General features: G+C 38.2%; 1 protein-coding gene across 4 annotated transcripts in view; it reads left to right on the forward strand.

Moving 5' to 3' along the window:
* The window catches only part of zetaCOP (COPI coat complex subunit zeta), a 42,928-nt gene extending 34,439 nt beyond the window's left edge, over positions 1-8,489 (forward strand). For all 4 annotated transcript variants that reach the window (XM_053790224.2, XM_053790225.2, XM_053790221.2 and 1 more), the window contains one exon: positions 8,296-8,489. In XM_053790224.2, the coding sequence (XP_053646199.1) occupies positions 8,296-8,343 (48 nt within the window). In that variant the 3' untranslated portion in view covers positions 8,344-8,489. The remainder of the gene's footprint in view (positions 1-8,295) is intronic.
* Positions 8,490-15,248: the final 6,759 nt, after the last annotated feature.

Raw genomic sequence — 15,248 nt, forward strand, 5'->3', positions numbered from 1 at the left:
GAAGTGTGATTGTACAGCAAGAGCACAATGTGAACAAAACTAGACCAAAAAATTTGCAATGATTGGTTTGAAAAACCGACAAGTTGAAGATTGAGACACTTGTGCAACATATGGGAATCTTTATTCAGGAAACGTTTTGCCACACAGTGGCTTCATCAGTCCAATACAAAGTAGAAAGGTGTAAGGAGAGGAGGAGTTTGAGGTAATCAGTCCCTCAGCCTGGAGTCGATGTGTTCAGTCCATCAATGATGAATAAAGATTCCCATATGTTGCACAAGTGTCTCAATCTTCAAAAAATTTGCAATTTGAATCCAGAATTTGGTCCTACTATACATTACAGTACCATATTACCATCGGGTTATGATTTGAGTTCTGTTATTTTTTCCATCCACATTCTTTTACAGTTCGTGCCATTTGCCATTTCACATCTACAAGTCAGTATCAGTGCACATAATGAAGCTGATTAATAATGATTTGAAAACTAAGGTATAATACACCTCTTTAGGAGAATATGTAAAACTAACATTTTGATGATGCTAGGCCCCATAAATGCTTAGAAAGGATGACATTATGGTGTAATACAAAATAAATCGAATCAAATATGAAGCGTCATTTTTTGTGGTTAATAAAGAAGAGAGAAAGCTACTTCTTTCTTTCTTTCTTTCAACGTACCAGCCGTATCCCAACAAGGTGGGGGTGGCCCATAAGGAAAAATTAAAGTTTCTCCTTTCAAATTTAGTAATATATACAGGAAAAGGGGTTACTAGACCCTTGCTCCCAGCATTTTAGTCGCCTCTTACGACACGCATGGCTTACAGAGGAAGAATTCTGTTCCACTTCCCCATGGAGAAGAAAGCTACTTATTTTATATATAGTACCTTTCACTTTTCAAGCAAGAGATTATCATTCAAAACCTGGGGAAAGGGGTTTGTAATATAGATATTATTTGATGCAAACATTAATCTCATACATCAAATTATATACTTGAAGAGTTGTCTGTGACTTTGGGACAGAACATAAGTAACCTGCATTTTTTTTTTTTTTTTTTTTTTTTTTAAACAGGCTAAGAGCTTTTATCTTGCTTCAGCTCATTTCAAAGCTTGGCCCTATGTAAGGTATACTATCACCACCCCAGGATGCCACCCACAACAGTCAGCTAACACCCAGGTACCTACTTACTGCCAGGTGAACAGGGACAGCAGGCATAAGGAAACATGCCCAATGTTTCCACCCGGCAGGGGATCAAACCATAGACACTCAGTATGTGAGCCAAGACAAAATTTACCTGTGACTGTGAGACTGTTCACTGTAACTTTTTAAAAACTGAAGTTAATTAATAAACTTTTCTTTTGTGTATGATAAGTGTGCCCCTTATAACCAATAGGGAGGTATTTTAAATGGATAAATATGTTGATTGCATTTTTTCCTTATTTTTTTTTTCTCTCAACAAGTCAGCCGTCTCCCACCGAGGCAGGGTGACCCAAAAAGAAAGAAAATCCCCAAAAAGAAAACACTTTCATCATCATTCAACACTTTCACCTCACTCACACATAATCACTGTTTTTGCAGAGGTGCCCAGAATACAACAGTTTAGAAGTATATACGTATAAAAATACACAATATACCCTTCCAAACCGCCAATATCCCAAACCCCTCCTTTAGAGTGCAGGCATTGTACTTCCCATTTCCAGGACTCGAGTCCGGTTATATAAAATAACCGGTTTCCCTGAATCCCTTCACTAAATATTACCCTGCTCACTCTCCAACAGCTCGTCAGGTCCCAAGTACCATTCGTCTCCATTCACTCCTATCTAACATGCTCACACACGCTGGAAGTCCAAACCCCTCGCCCACAACACTTCCTTTACCCCCTCCCTCCAACCTTTTCGAGGACGACCCCTACCCCGCCTTCCTTCCCCTACAGATTTATACGCTCTCCATGTCATTCTACTTTGATCCATTCTCTCTAAGTGACCAAATCACCTCAACAAACCCTCTTCTGCCCTCTGACTAATACTTTTATTAACTCCACACCTTCTCCTAATTTCCACACTCCGAATTTTCTGCATAATATTTACACCACACATTGCCCTTAGACAGGACATCTCCACTGCCTCCAACCGCCTCCTCGCTGCAGCATTTACAACCCAAGCTTCACACCCAAATAAGAGTGTTGGTACTACTATACTTTCATACATTCCCTTCTTTGCCTCCATAGATAACATTTTTTGCCTCCACATATACCTCAAAGCACCACTCACCTTTTTTCCTTCATCAATTCTATGATTAACCTCATCCTTCATAAATCCATCCGCTGACACGTCAACTCCCAAATAGCTAAAAACATTCACTTCTTCCATACTCCTCCTCCCCAATTTGATATCCAATTTTTCTTTATCTAAATCATTTGATACCCTCATCACCTTACTCTTTTCTGTGTTCACTTTCAACTTTCTACCTTCACACACTCCCAAATTCATCCACTAACCTTTGCAATTTTTCTTAAGATTCTCCCATAAGCACAGCATCATCAGCAAATAGTAACTGTGTCACAGTAAAACCTCTCAATGCATTTTGGCAATATCAGACCAAAAAGTGGCTGGACCAACACATGAATTATATTGGATAAAATGGACAAAATTCCATAATTCTGCATTTTGTCAGTAGCAATAGTGTCCAGTTGTCTTCTGAAGTATAGGGCCAAGTCTGCTAACTTCAATGTTTGTCCAATACAGGCTAAAGCAGCTATGTCCAGGACCTGTTCATTTTCATTGCTTACTGAGCCATAGGTCACCCTTGCCAGTTTATTGTTTGTTCTCACATATACACTCATTATTCAGTCTCTAATTTTCCCTGGATTTAGAGCATTTTGTGTGACTTTATTAACATATTCAATAAAGTGCAATTAACAATAATTTTTAAAGCAAATAGTGGCACCAAGAAGAAATGTGTGGTTTCAGTGTTAAGAAGAAATTTAAATTATTGAAGAAGGCTGAGTATGACATCTCATTGGCATGGGTATGTGAGGAATATGGTGTTAAGAAACAGTGTCTCATATCCATAGAATCAAGGACAAATTTGCAGACTGTGCTCTTTAGTATAGATGCTAGTCATAAAGGTTCAACAGTTGATCTTAGAAAGAATATGAAAACAGCCCAGACATTTATACTTCATCTCTCCACTACAAAAAGGTAAGTAAAATTACTGTAAATTACATTGAGTTCTATAAAATTACTGTCCAGTACATTACTATAGTACTACAGGTTGCAGTACTCATATTGCAACCTGTCCACTACTTCAAAGACAACCGGACGCTCATAAAATAATAATTTCATAATTCAGGAGTTGCGGACAATTGGCCATACCATACACCCCCTTCCCCTTATTAGTCTGTTAATGAGAGGTTTTACTGTACTGTACTCACTAAATGCTTTTTGGTATATACATAAATATTATTTTGTTAATTAGTTTTTGCACATTTGTACTGTAAAAAAAAAAAAATTACTATGTGGTACTCATATTTTTTTACTAAAACCACGTATCTATATGTTGAAAAAAAAAATAAAAAAAATATCAAAATATTGGAAAAGCAGAAAAATTTTGAGTTGTAGCTCAGACATATTGGTATAAATTTATATGTTGACTTATGATAGACTTTCTGTTGACAAGTTGCACATGCTTGTGTACTTCATATGTGACACTTTTAATACATACTGCAGATACATCATTTTAAACTTTACACTTTGAACCATACAGTGCAGTATACTGACTGGTATAAACCTTGGTAATAAATACCGACAAGTTGGTTTAGAAAGACACGTAAGCAAACACTATAACATATTTATTAGAAAACGTTTCGGTCCAGGACCGAAACGTTTTCTAATAAATATGTTATAGTGTTTGCTTACGTGTCTTTCTAAACCAGTATACTGACTGCATGAGTGTCTCTTAAACTTATGCAAGTTAATCCCCCTTCAGGAGGTTCCTTAATCCTGGCGAGGGATTTTTGATTCAAGGAATTGGCCTTGTCCTCCTGTTCCTTGAATCAAATCCCAATATCTTCCCATTCCCCAAGTGATGTTTATATAACCCCCCTATGAGTTTAGAGCCTTCCTTAAATCTAAGGTAATTTTACTGATAAAAGTATTACTATATTATTATCAGTTTTAAAAAGTCCATTGATGTACAATAGTGTTATTATTTTTAACATTATTGAAAATTACTTGTTTACTTTATAATTTTCTTTTAAACCATAGTGTTGATTGATATAATTGTTATGGCATCTCTTACTGTTGAAGAACTCCCTCTTATGTAATAATGAAGAGTACAGTTAGCATTGTTCTTGTTCTGCAATTATGTAAAATTTTAACAACACAAGTCCCCTCAGGTAGATCTTTAAGGTGATTGGTTTTATTCCTCAGTTTTCATTCAGTTTTGCACTTGTACTTTAAGTATCACAGGTCTTATGCTAATTTTGAATTTGTACTCTAATACTGAATATTTATGTTTCAAGAGGGATTGCTAAACCTGTAGGAGTCATATAGCACCTTGGGAATAGGGAATGGGAGGCAGTCAGATTTAATCCAAGGAAAGGAAAGAAGATTCCAGTTCCTTTGACCAAGATCCCTTCACTGTAATTAATTAAGGCATGTTCGTGGAAGGCTTTAATACTGCATAGTTTTGGGAAAACCTCACATCACATTTCCACTCAGTGTCCCCATTTTACATAGTAAGTACAGCACACTGACCTGGAGATGCTTAGTGGTTTAATCTTGGAATAGTCGAGGCAGTGGGATCATCATGGAAGTGCAGAATTTATCCAGTGGTTTGGGTAGATTTAACATTTGGCAGTAGATCATGTCATCATAGTTGGGTTATACTATTTAACATGTATTTACAAGAGTAACTAATAGTTTTAATGTAAAAAATGTTAGTGCCAATGGAATTACTGGTGTAAATGTCAGGGTTTAGAATAAGCAGTAGGTTCCAAATAATGAGTCTTACCATGCATCATCTAACTTGGATCTTTTTTGATGTGAATGTAGTGTACAGCCTCTCCTCACTTAGCGACGTACTTGTTTACCGACACCTCGGACTTACAATGGGCTCTGACCAGTATTTATACCTAAATAATATATATTACAGCTGATTTCCTCAATTCTGTTTATTAAAATATACAGTACACTGCTGTATAAACATTTAAAAATATACCAGAAATGTTATAAATGGTGTGAAGGTGGCATTAAAACAATATCAAAGGTGGTTGACACAAACCTACTATGATTATACTATGCTCCTCGTTGAGTGACGAATTCATTACCGACGGGGTCTTAGGTCCCTATCTCCGTCCTTAAGTGAGGAGAGGCTGAACATTAATAACTTAGCTCATATTGTACTTGAATTTTTGCCCAGTATATTTACTAATGTAAAAAATACAGTCAAACCTCATTTTATGTATGCCCTAGTTTTTGTATGATTTGGTTTTCAACAACTTTTTTCGTCAAAATTTTGTCCCAGTTTTCGTACATCCACTCGGTTTTCGTACAGTTGAAAATGGTCTGTACCAAACTCATCCACCTTCCCGTGTGACTCAGCCATTCATTTCCCGGAATCGAGCACCCACACAAAGCATCCCATGCATTCGTGACTCAGCCTGCCTTTGTTTCTCATTGAGTGAGCATCACCCCGAGTGTTCATCTGCTTGTTTATTGAGTGCAATTGCTAAATAAGCCACCATGGGGCTAAAGAAAGTTCCGAGTGCCAGCTCTTTGATAAAGAAGGCGAGAAAAACAATAGAATTCAAGAACGAACTCGTAGCAAAGTACGAAAGTGACGTACGCATGGCCGATCTCGCCAGGATGTACGGGAAGTCCACATCAATGATCAATTCCATCCTGGTGAAGAAACAAGAAATCAAGGAAGCTGATGTTGCGAAAGGGGTAAATGTGCTAACAAAACAGAGATCGCAAACAGTTGAAGATATTGAGAAGTTGTTGTTGGTGTGGATCAACAAAAAACGGTTAGCAGGAGATAGTGTTTTGGAGGTGATAATTTGCGAAAAGGCAAGGCAGTTGCATGCGGATCTCGCAAAGAAAATGCCTGGAATGAGTGCTGCTATTAGTGAATTTAAAACCAGCAGAGGCTGGTTTGACAAATTCAAGAAGCGAACTGGCATACACAGTGTGGTAAGACATGGTGAGGCTGCAGGTTCAGACAAACATGGGGCTGAAGAATTTGTTGATGAATTCAAGGAGTACATAGAGGCTGAGGGATTCCTCCCCAGTGAGTCTTCAGCTGTGACGAAACAAGCCTTTTTTGGAAGAAAATGTCAAAGAGGACCTACTTGACGCAGGAGGAAAAGGCATTGCCAAGACACAAGCCCATGAAGGATAGGCTAACTCTTGTTCTGTGGTAATGCTAATGGGGATTTCAAAGTGAAGCCTTTACTGGTGCATCACTCTGAAAATCCCCAAGTGTTCAAGAAAAACAATGTCATCAAGAGTAAATTGTGTGTGATGTGGAAGGCTGACAATAAGGCATGGGTCACGAGGCAAATTTTCATCGAGTGGGTCAATGAAGTATTTGGCCCGAGTGTGAAGAAATACCTCCTGGAAAATCAATTGCCACTCAAGTGCCTCCTGGTAATGGACAATGCTCCTGCTCATCCTCCAGACTTGGAAGACCAATTGTTGGAGGAGTTTAGTTTCACCACAGTGAAGTTCTTTCCCCCTAATACCACTCTTGTCCAGCCCATGGACCAGTACGTCATTTCAAATTTCAAAAAACTCTACACCAAAGCACTGTTTCAAAGGTGCTTTGAAGTGACCTCGGACACTGAATTGACCCTAAGATAGTCCTGGAGGAATCACTTCAATATCCTCAATTGCATAAGCCTTATAGTTAAGGCTTAGTAGGGAGTGACTTCCAGGACGATGAACTCTGCTTGGAGAAAACTGTGGCCAGAATGTGTCCTTGAGAAGGATTTTGAAGGGTTTGAGGCTGACCCTGACGGCCTTACGTCTGTTGTGGAATCTACTGTGTCTTTGGGGAAGTCCATGGGGTTGGATGTGAGTGGCCAGGATGTGGAAGAGTTGGTGGATGACCACAGGGAAGAGCTAACCACTGAAGAGCTGCAAGACCTTCAACTGGAACAGCAACAGACCACAGCTGAGGAAATTACTTCAGAGGAGGAGAAAGAGAGAGGGGAGAATGTGCCTTCTTCAGTGATTAAGGACATGTGTACAAAGTGGAATGAGTTGCAGTGTTTTGTGGAGAAATATCACCCTAACAAAACTGTTGCAAGCCATGTTTGCAACATGTTCAGTGACAGTGTGTTGTCCCATTTTAGGCAAATCTTAAAGAGACGCCAAAAACAAACTTCTCTGGACAGATTTTTTTGTGCGACGGGTCCAGTGACTCAAGCTGGTCCTAGTGCCAGTAAAAGACAAAGAAGGGAAGTAACCCTGGATAGGCCCTTGATACCTGAATTCCTTATGGACAGGGATTCCCCTTCCAAACAATAACCTCTCCTCCTCTCTCTTCCCTCCTTGCCGTCTTCCATACACCAACAAGAGTCGTCAGTAAAGGTAAAAGTGATGTTAAATGTTCATTTATCCATTTTATTAATCATTTATATTCATTTCTCATTGTTTTCTGTATGTAAAACTATAGTTAGTCTCTACAAAATGTATTTTTTGTTAATATTTTTGGGTGTCTTCTGGAACAGATTAATTGGATTTACATTATTTCTTATGGGAAATATTGCTTCAGTTTTCTACGATTCGGTTTTCATCATACTTTTCTAACAGATTAATCACAAAAATCGAGGTTCCACTGTACTCATTTTCAGCTCATCATAGTATAAGTTCACTTTTATCTAACCAGCTTGATTTGTTTCTCACAGGTGAGTCTAGAGGTACATGTACCAAAGTTGCAGAAATCAGCAATGACTAACAGTTTAAAGATAGCTTTTATTTTGTGTACAACAAGATGATAAATTAACACTTTTGCAGTGTGCATATTAAAAGGTGACGTAGTCTGGTTTGCAGTATTGGTGTATGCTTAGTGGCTTGCTTTGTTTTTGCAATTTTCTGCTATAAATTTAGTTACTGATGCTCTTACAGCTTTTCTTACTAGCCAATTGTTTTGGTAGTTTGAGTTTTCATTGCTTATCAATTTTCAGATTTTTTTTACCGAATAATTACAGCATAGTTATGAAAACATTAAATATTTATAAAGCCATTGAAGTAATGCATATACAAAGGAAAATTTAATTGTCATGTATTTCTTACACAGGTGTTGCAGTCAGCCCGAGAGCAGCTCAAGTGGTCGTTGCTCAAGTGATGAACCCCACACAGGAGTGATCTTAGATTTTCTTTAAGGATTGTTAATGGAGTTATGAACTCTTTATTAAAATAATACAAATTTTTTTTTATGACATACCAGTAGGTTTCAGGTGGAATTATATATTAATAAAAATTAGCATGTTTTGTGAATTATTTTTAAATTCCTTCTCTTTTACGACATTTTATTGTGTATATTTATAAAGCTAAACCTGCATGGGTCATTCAGGACTTCAAACTCACCTGAATAAGTTAAACTTTTCACATGTATGCTTATTGTTCTTTTAGAAAGGAGATTGGGGCCCCTGTTGAGGAATATAGTACATTCTTTCACATTGTCAAGAATGGCTATTTTTGTACCTAATGTGCAGAATATCAAGTTCTATATTATAAAAGGTATTTATTTATTTAAGTGTAGTAGGTTGGTAGACAGCAACCACCCAGGGAGGTACTACCGTCCTGCCAAGTGAGTGTAAAACGAAGCCTGTGATTGTTTTACATGATGGTAGGATTGCTGATGTCTTTTGTCTGTCTCATAAATATGCAAGATTACAGGCATGTCTTGCTACTTCTACTTACACTTAGGTCACACTACACATACATGTACACATTTATTTATACACACTCATCTGAGTTTTCTTTGATTTTATCTTAATAGTTCTTGGTCTTATTAATTTTCCTTTTATATCCATGGGGAAGTGGAATAAGAATCTTTCCTCCGTAAGCCATGCGTGTTGTAAAAGTCAACTAAAATGCCGGGAACAATGGGCTAGTAACCCCTTTTCCTGTAAAGATTACTAAAAAGAATAAGAAGAAGAAAATTGTCAAAGTGGGAAGTCTGAATGTGCGTGGATGTTGTGCAGATGATAAGAAAGAGATGATTGTGGATGTTATGAATGAGAAGAAGCTGGATGTCCTGGCTTTAAGTGAAACAAAGCTGAAGGGGGTGGGAGAGTTTCAGTGGAGAGGAATAAATGGGATTAGGTCAGGGGTTTCAAATAGAGTTAGAGCTAAAGAAGGAGTAGCAATAATGTTGAAGGATAAGCTATGGCAGGAAAAGAGGGACTATAAATGTATTAATTCAAGGATTATGTGGAGTAAAATAAAGATTGGATGTGAAAAGTGGGTTATAATAAGCGTGTATGCACCTGGAGAAGAGAGAAGTGTAGAGGAGAGAGAGAGATTTTGGGAAATGTTGAGTGAATGCGTGGGGAGTTTTGAATCAAGTGTGAGAGTAATGGTGGTTGGGGATTTTAATGCTAAAGTGGGTAAAAATGTTATGGAGGGAGTAGTAGGTAAATTTGGGGTGCCAGGGGTAAATGTAAATGGGGAGCCTTTAATTGAGCTATGTGTAGAAAGAAATTTGGTAATAAGTAATACATATTTTATGAAAAAGAGGATAAATAAATATACAAGGTATGATGTAGCACGTAATGAAAGTAGTTTATTAGATTATGTATTGGTGGATAAAAGGTTGATGGGTAGGCTCCAGGATGTACATGTTTATAGAGGGGCAACTGATATATCGGATCATTATTTAGTTGTAGCTACAGTTAGAGTAAGAGGTAGATGGGAAAAGAGGAAGGTGGCAACAACAAGTAAGAGGGAGGTGAAAGTGTATAAACTAAGGGAGGAGGAAGTTCGGGTGAGATATAAGCGACTATTGGCAGAAAGGTGGGCTAGTGCAAAGATGAGTAGTGGGGGGGTTGAAGAGGGTTGGAATAGTTTTAAAAATGCAGTATTAGAATGTGGGGCAGAAGTTTGTGGTTATAGGAGGGTGGGGGCAGGAGGAAAGAGGAGTGATTGGTGGAATGATGAAGTAAAGGGTGTGATAAAAGAGAAAAAGGTAGCTTATGAGAGGTTTTTACAAAGCAGAAGTGTTATAAGAAGAGCAGAGTATATGGAGAGTAAAAGAAAGGTAAAGAGAGTGGTGAGAGAGTGCAAAAGGAGAGCAGATGATAGAGTGGGAGAGGCACTGTCAAGAAATTTTAATGAAAATAAGAAAAAATTTTGGAGTGAGTTAAACAAGTTAAGAAAGCCTAGGGAAAATATGGATTTGTCAGTTAAAAACAGAGTAGGGGAGTTAGTAGATGGGGAGATGGAGGTATTGGGAAGATGGCGAGAATATTTTGAGGAACTTTTAAATGTTAAGGAAGAAACAGAGGCAGTAATTTCATGCACTGGTCAGGGAGGTATACCATCTTTTAGGAGTGAAGAAGAGCAGAATGTAAGTGTGGGGGAGGTACGTGAGGCATTACGTAAAATGAAAGGGGGTAAAGCAGCTGGAACTGATGGGATCATGACAGAAATGTTAAAAGCAGGGGGGGATATAGTGTTGGAGTGGTTGGTACTTTTGTTTAATAAATGTATGAAAGAGGGGAAGGTACCTAGGGATTGGCAGAGAGCATGTATAGTCCCTTTATATAAAGGGAAAGGGGACAAAAGAGACTGTAAAAATTATAGAGGAATAAGCTTACTGAGTATACCAGGAAAAGTGTACGGTAGGGTTATAATTGAAAGAATTAGAGGTAAGACAGAATGTAGGATTGCGGATGAGCAAGGAGGTTTTAGAGTGGGTAGGGGATGTGTAGATCAGGTGTTTACATTGAAGCATATATGTGAACAGTATTTAGATAAAGATAGGGAAGTTTTTATTGCATTTATGGATTTAGAAAAGGCATATGATAGAGTGGATAGAGGAGCAATGTGGCAGATGTTGCAAGTATATGGAATAGGTGGTAAGTTATTAAATGCTGTAAAGAGTTTTTATGAGGATAGTGAGGCTCAGGTTAGGGTGTGTAGAAGAGAGGGAGACTACTTCCCGGTAAAAGTAGGTCTTAGACAGGGATGTGTAATGTCACCATGGTTGTTTAATATATTTATAGATGGGGTTGTAAAGGAAGTAAATGCTAGGGTGTTTGGGAGAGGGGTGGGATTAAATTATGGGGAATCAAATTCAAAATGGGAATTGACACAGTTACTTTTTGCTGATGATACTGTGCTTATGGGAGATTCTAAAGAAAAATTGCAAAGGTTAGTGGATGAGTTTGGGAATGTGTGTAAAGGTAGAAAGTTGAAAGTGAACATAGAAAAGAGTAAGGTGATGAGGGTGTCAAATGATTTAGATAAAGAAAAATTGGATATCAAATTGGGGAGGAGGAGTATGGAAGAAGTGAATGTTTTCAGATACTTGGGAGTTGACGTGTCGGCGGATGGATTTATGAAGGATGAGGTTAATCATAGAATTGATGAGGGAAAAAAGGTGAGTGGTGCGTTGAGGTATATGTGGAGTCAAAAAACGTTATCTATGGAGGCAAAGAAGGGAATGTATGAAAGTATAGTAGTACCAACACTCTTATATGGGTGTGAAGCTTGGGTGGTAAATGCAGCAGCGAGGAGACGGTTGGAGGCAGCGGAGATGTCCTGTTTAAGGGCAATGTGTGGTGTAAATATTATGCAGAAAATTCGGAGTGTGGAAATTAGGAGAAGGTGTGGAGTTAATAAAAGTATTAGTCAGAGGGCAGAAGAGGGGTTGTTGAGGTGGTTTGGTCATTTAGAGAGAATGGATCACAGTAGAATGACATGGAAAGCATATAAATCTATAGGGGAAGGAAGGTGGGGTAGGGGTCGTCCTCGAAAGGGTTGGAGAGAGGGGGTAAAGGAGGTTTTGTGGGTAAGGGGCTTGGACTTCCAGCAAGCGTGCGTGAGCGTGTTAGATAGGAGTGAATGGAGACGAATGGTACTTGGGACCTGACGATCTGTTGGAGTGTGAGCAGGGTAATATTTAGTGAAGGGATTCAGGGAAACCGGTTATTTTCATATAGTCGGACTTGAGTCCTGGAAATGGGAAGTACAATGCCTGCACTTTAAAGGAGGGGTTTGGGATATTGGCAGTTTGGAGGGATATGTTGTGTATCTTTATATGTGTATGCTTCTAGACTGTTGTATTCTGAGCACCTCTGCAAAAACAGTGATAATGTGCGAGTGTGGTGAAAGTGTTGAATGATGATGAAAGTATTTTCTTTTTGGGGATTTTCTTTCTTTTTTGGGTCACCCTGCCTCGGTGGGAGACGGCCGACTTGTTTAAAAAAAAAAAAAAAAAAAAAAAATTTATTTAAACTATTATTATTATTACAGTCATAACAGTGCTAAATTTAAACTATTCTAATATCTGGCTATTAAGTATAAATTTCTTCATACATACTTTTATAATGCATCTTTCCATGTACATACCAAGTATTGCACAAAGTAATTCTTTGAAAAAGAGATAAGCTCGAGGGAGGTATCTTGATGCCAGTGAAAGGCTGTTGCTCCAGTGGGCTTGTCCTCTTGTTAGTTGAATCGGATCTCATTGCCTCCTCTCCCGGGTGTCATATAACCTCTATGGGTTTAGTGCTTCCCAATAAAATATGCAAAAAAAAAAAAAAAAAAAACAATCCTGAAGATTTAAGAGCAGTTTTTTGTTGTCCCCTCAATGGAGGTGCCTTCATGCCATAAGGAGCTGTGATTCAACCCCTGCAACCACATTTTGAACAAAATGCTATGGTTTGCTTTCAGTTTAGGGGTTGTGCATAAAAGTAAAATAAAAAACTTGCATCATGAAAAAACATTCAAATAATCTAGGCCAGAGCTTCTGAAAGTGGTCCATGGACCACTGTCTAAAGCACCAATACCTGGTTAGCAGTGTCACTGGTATACAGGAAAGAAAATAGCCCATTTTTGGAAGAATAATGCTGATATGTCACAGTGCCAAAGCTCACATATTTCCAAGTGAATTCAAGATCATGGAGATATTTGGGTCACACTACAGCATAAACATGAAAATGAGACACTTGGACAAGCTCCAGTCACATGTGGCCAACAGACCTCGAAAGCAGAATTTTCTGGATAGGTATACACAGATTCTTCCACCAGATGAGCCTGTGACCTGTGTTATGTATGCATCTGCCTGCTATCAAATCTGAGAATGTAAGTATTAATTTAAAATTAAAATACAAAATAATCATTGTAACAATGAATTAATGTACTATTTATTTCAAATTATAATTATTATACATAATAATAATAAACTAAACTGCAAGGGTTATACAGCTCAAATTATAATAAGTTTAAATTCTGATAAATTGTGTAAAAATGTAACTTTTTTGAATCATGATACCCAAATCTATTTGACTTTTATCCAACTATAAAAAGATGTTTGTGTGTTTGACTTGGTGTATGTAAGAAGCACTTAGAAATTGGCTTACACTTACACGGCTTATCTTAATGTACCGTAAAATTAACGAGTACATTAACGTGACTGCCAATCCATTTTACATTACTGGGTACTAAATTAGGGTACGTCAGTAAAATCAAGTTTTAACCGTAAACAATATATGTGAAGTGTCACATGTATTGTTTGTTTTAATAAGTTTCACAAATCTGCAGCAACCATTGCCAATGCAGAAGACTTTGATGCAACATCTCTAAACACCCAGCAAATTTAGCTAAGCATTCTAAGTTCTACTTTCCAGTAGATGATACATGGAAAGTAACTAGATGGATAGAAAACCCATTTACTGTGGAAGAAAAATTACTGGAGCTGGCTGCTGACGAAGGATTGAAGACGGAGTTTTGAAGCTGTAGCATCACTTGCTTCCTTTTTGATTACCCTGCTGGGTTTTTTTGCTTAGTTTTGATTATAACAATTCCTTTTGGATTAAAGTAAAAGCAGAATATCCTGAACTTGCTGAAAATTCTCCGAAAGCTTCCCCCCCCCCCATTTTCCTCAATACAGTACCTTTCTCAACCATGAATGTCATTAAGACCAGTACAGGAACAGTATGTACATCTGATCTCGCGTGTTAGTGTCACTTATCTCAATGGGGTCACTGTTTGATAAGCTGGTAAATAGGAAGCAGGCTCACCTGTTGCACTAATAACAGTAAGCTGTAATTTTTTTTTTTTTTAAGTCGGCCATCTCCCACCGAGGCAAAGTGACCCAAAAAGAAGGAAAATCCCCAAAAAGAAAATACTTTAATCATCATTCAACACCTTCACCTCACTCACACTTAATCACTGTTTTTGCAGGTGTTCAGAATACAACAGTTTAGAAGCATGTACCTACAAAGATACACAACATATCCCTCCAAACTGCTAATATCCCAAACCCCTCCTTCAAAGTGCAAGCATTGTACTTCCCATTTCCAGGACTCAAGTCCGGCTATATAAAACTAACCGGTTTCCCTGAATCCCTTCACTAAATATTACCCTGCTCACACTCCAACAGATTGTCAGGTTCCAAATACCATTTGTCTCCATTCACTCTTATCAAACACGCTCATGCATGCCTGCTGGAAGTCCAAGCCCCTCGCCCACAAAACCTCCCTTACCTCTTCCTTCCAACCTTTTCGAGGACGACCCCTACCCCGCCTTCCTTCCCCTACAGATTTATACGCTCTCCATGTCATTCTACTTTGATCCATTCTCTCTAAATGACCAAACCACCTCAACAACCCCTCTTCAGCCCTCTAATACTTTTATTAACTCCACACCTCCTCCTAATTTCCACACTCCGAATTTTCTGCATAATATTTACACCACACATTGCCCTTAGACAGGACACCTCCACAACCTCCAACCGCCGCCTCGCTGCTGCATTCACAACCCAAGCTTCACACCCGTATAAGTGTTGGTACTACTATACTTTCATACATTCCCTTCTTTGCCTCCATAGATAATGTTTTTTGTCTCCAAATATACCTCAACGCACCACTCGCCTTTTTCCCTCATCAATTCTATGATTAACCTCATCCTTCATAAATCCATCCGCCGACACGTCAACTCCCAAGTATCTGAAAACATTCCTCCTCCCCAATTTAATATCCAATTTTTCTTTATCTAAATCATTTGATACCCTCATCATGA

This window comes from Cherax quadricarinatus, chromosome 58, assembly GCF_038502225.1.
Source record: "Cherax quadricarinatus isolate ZL_2023a chromosome 58, ASM3850222v1, whole genome shotgun sequence".
Classification (NCBI taxonomy): domain Eukaryota; kingdom Metazoa; phylum Arthropoda; class Malacostraca; order Decapoda; family Parastacidae; genus Cherax; species Cherax quadricarinatus.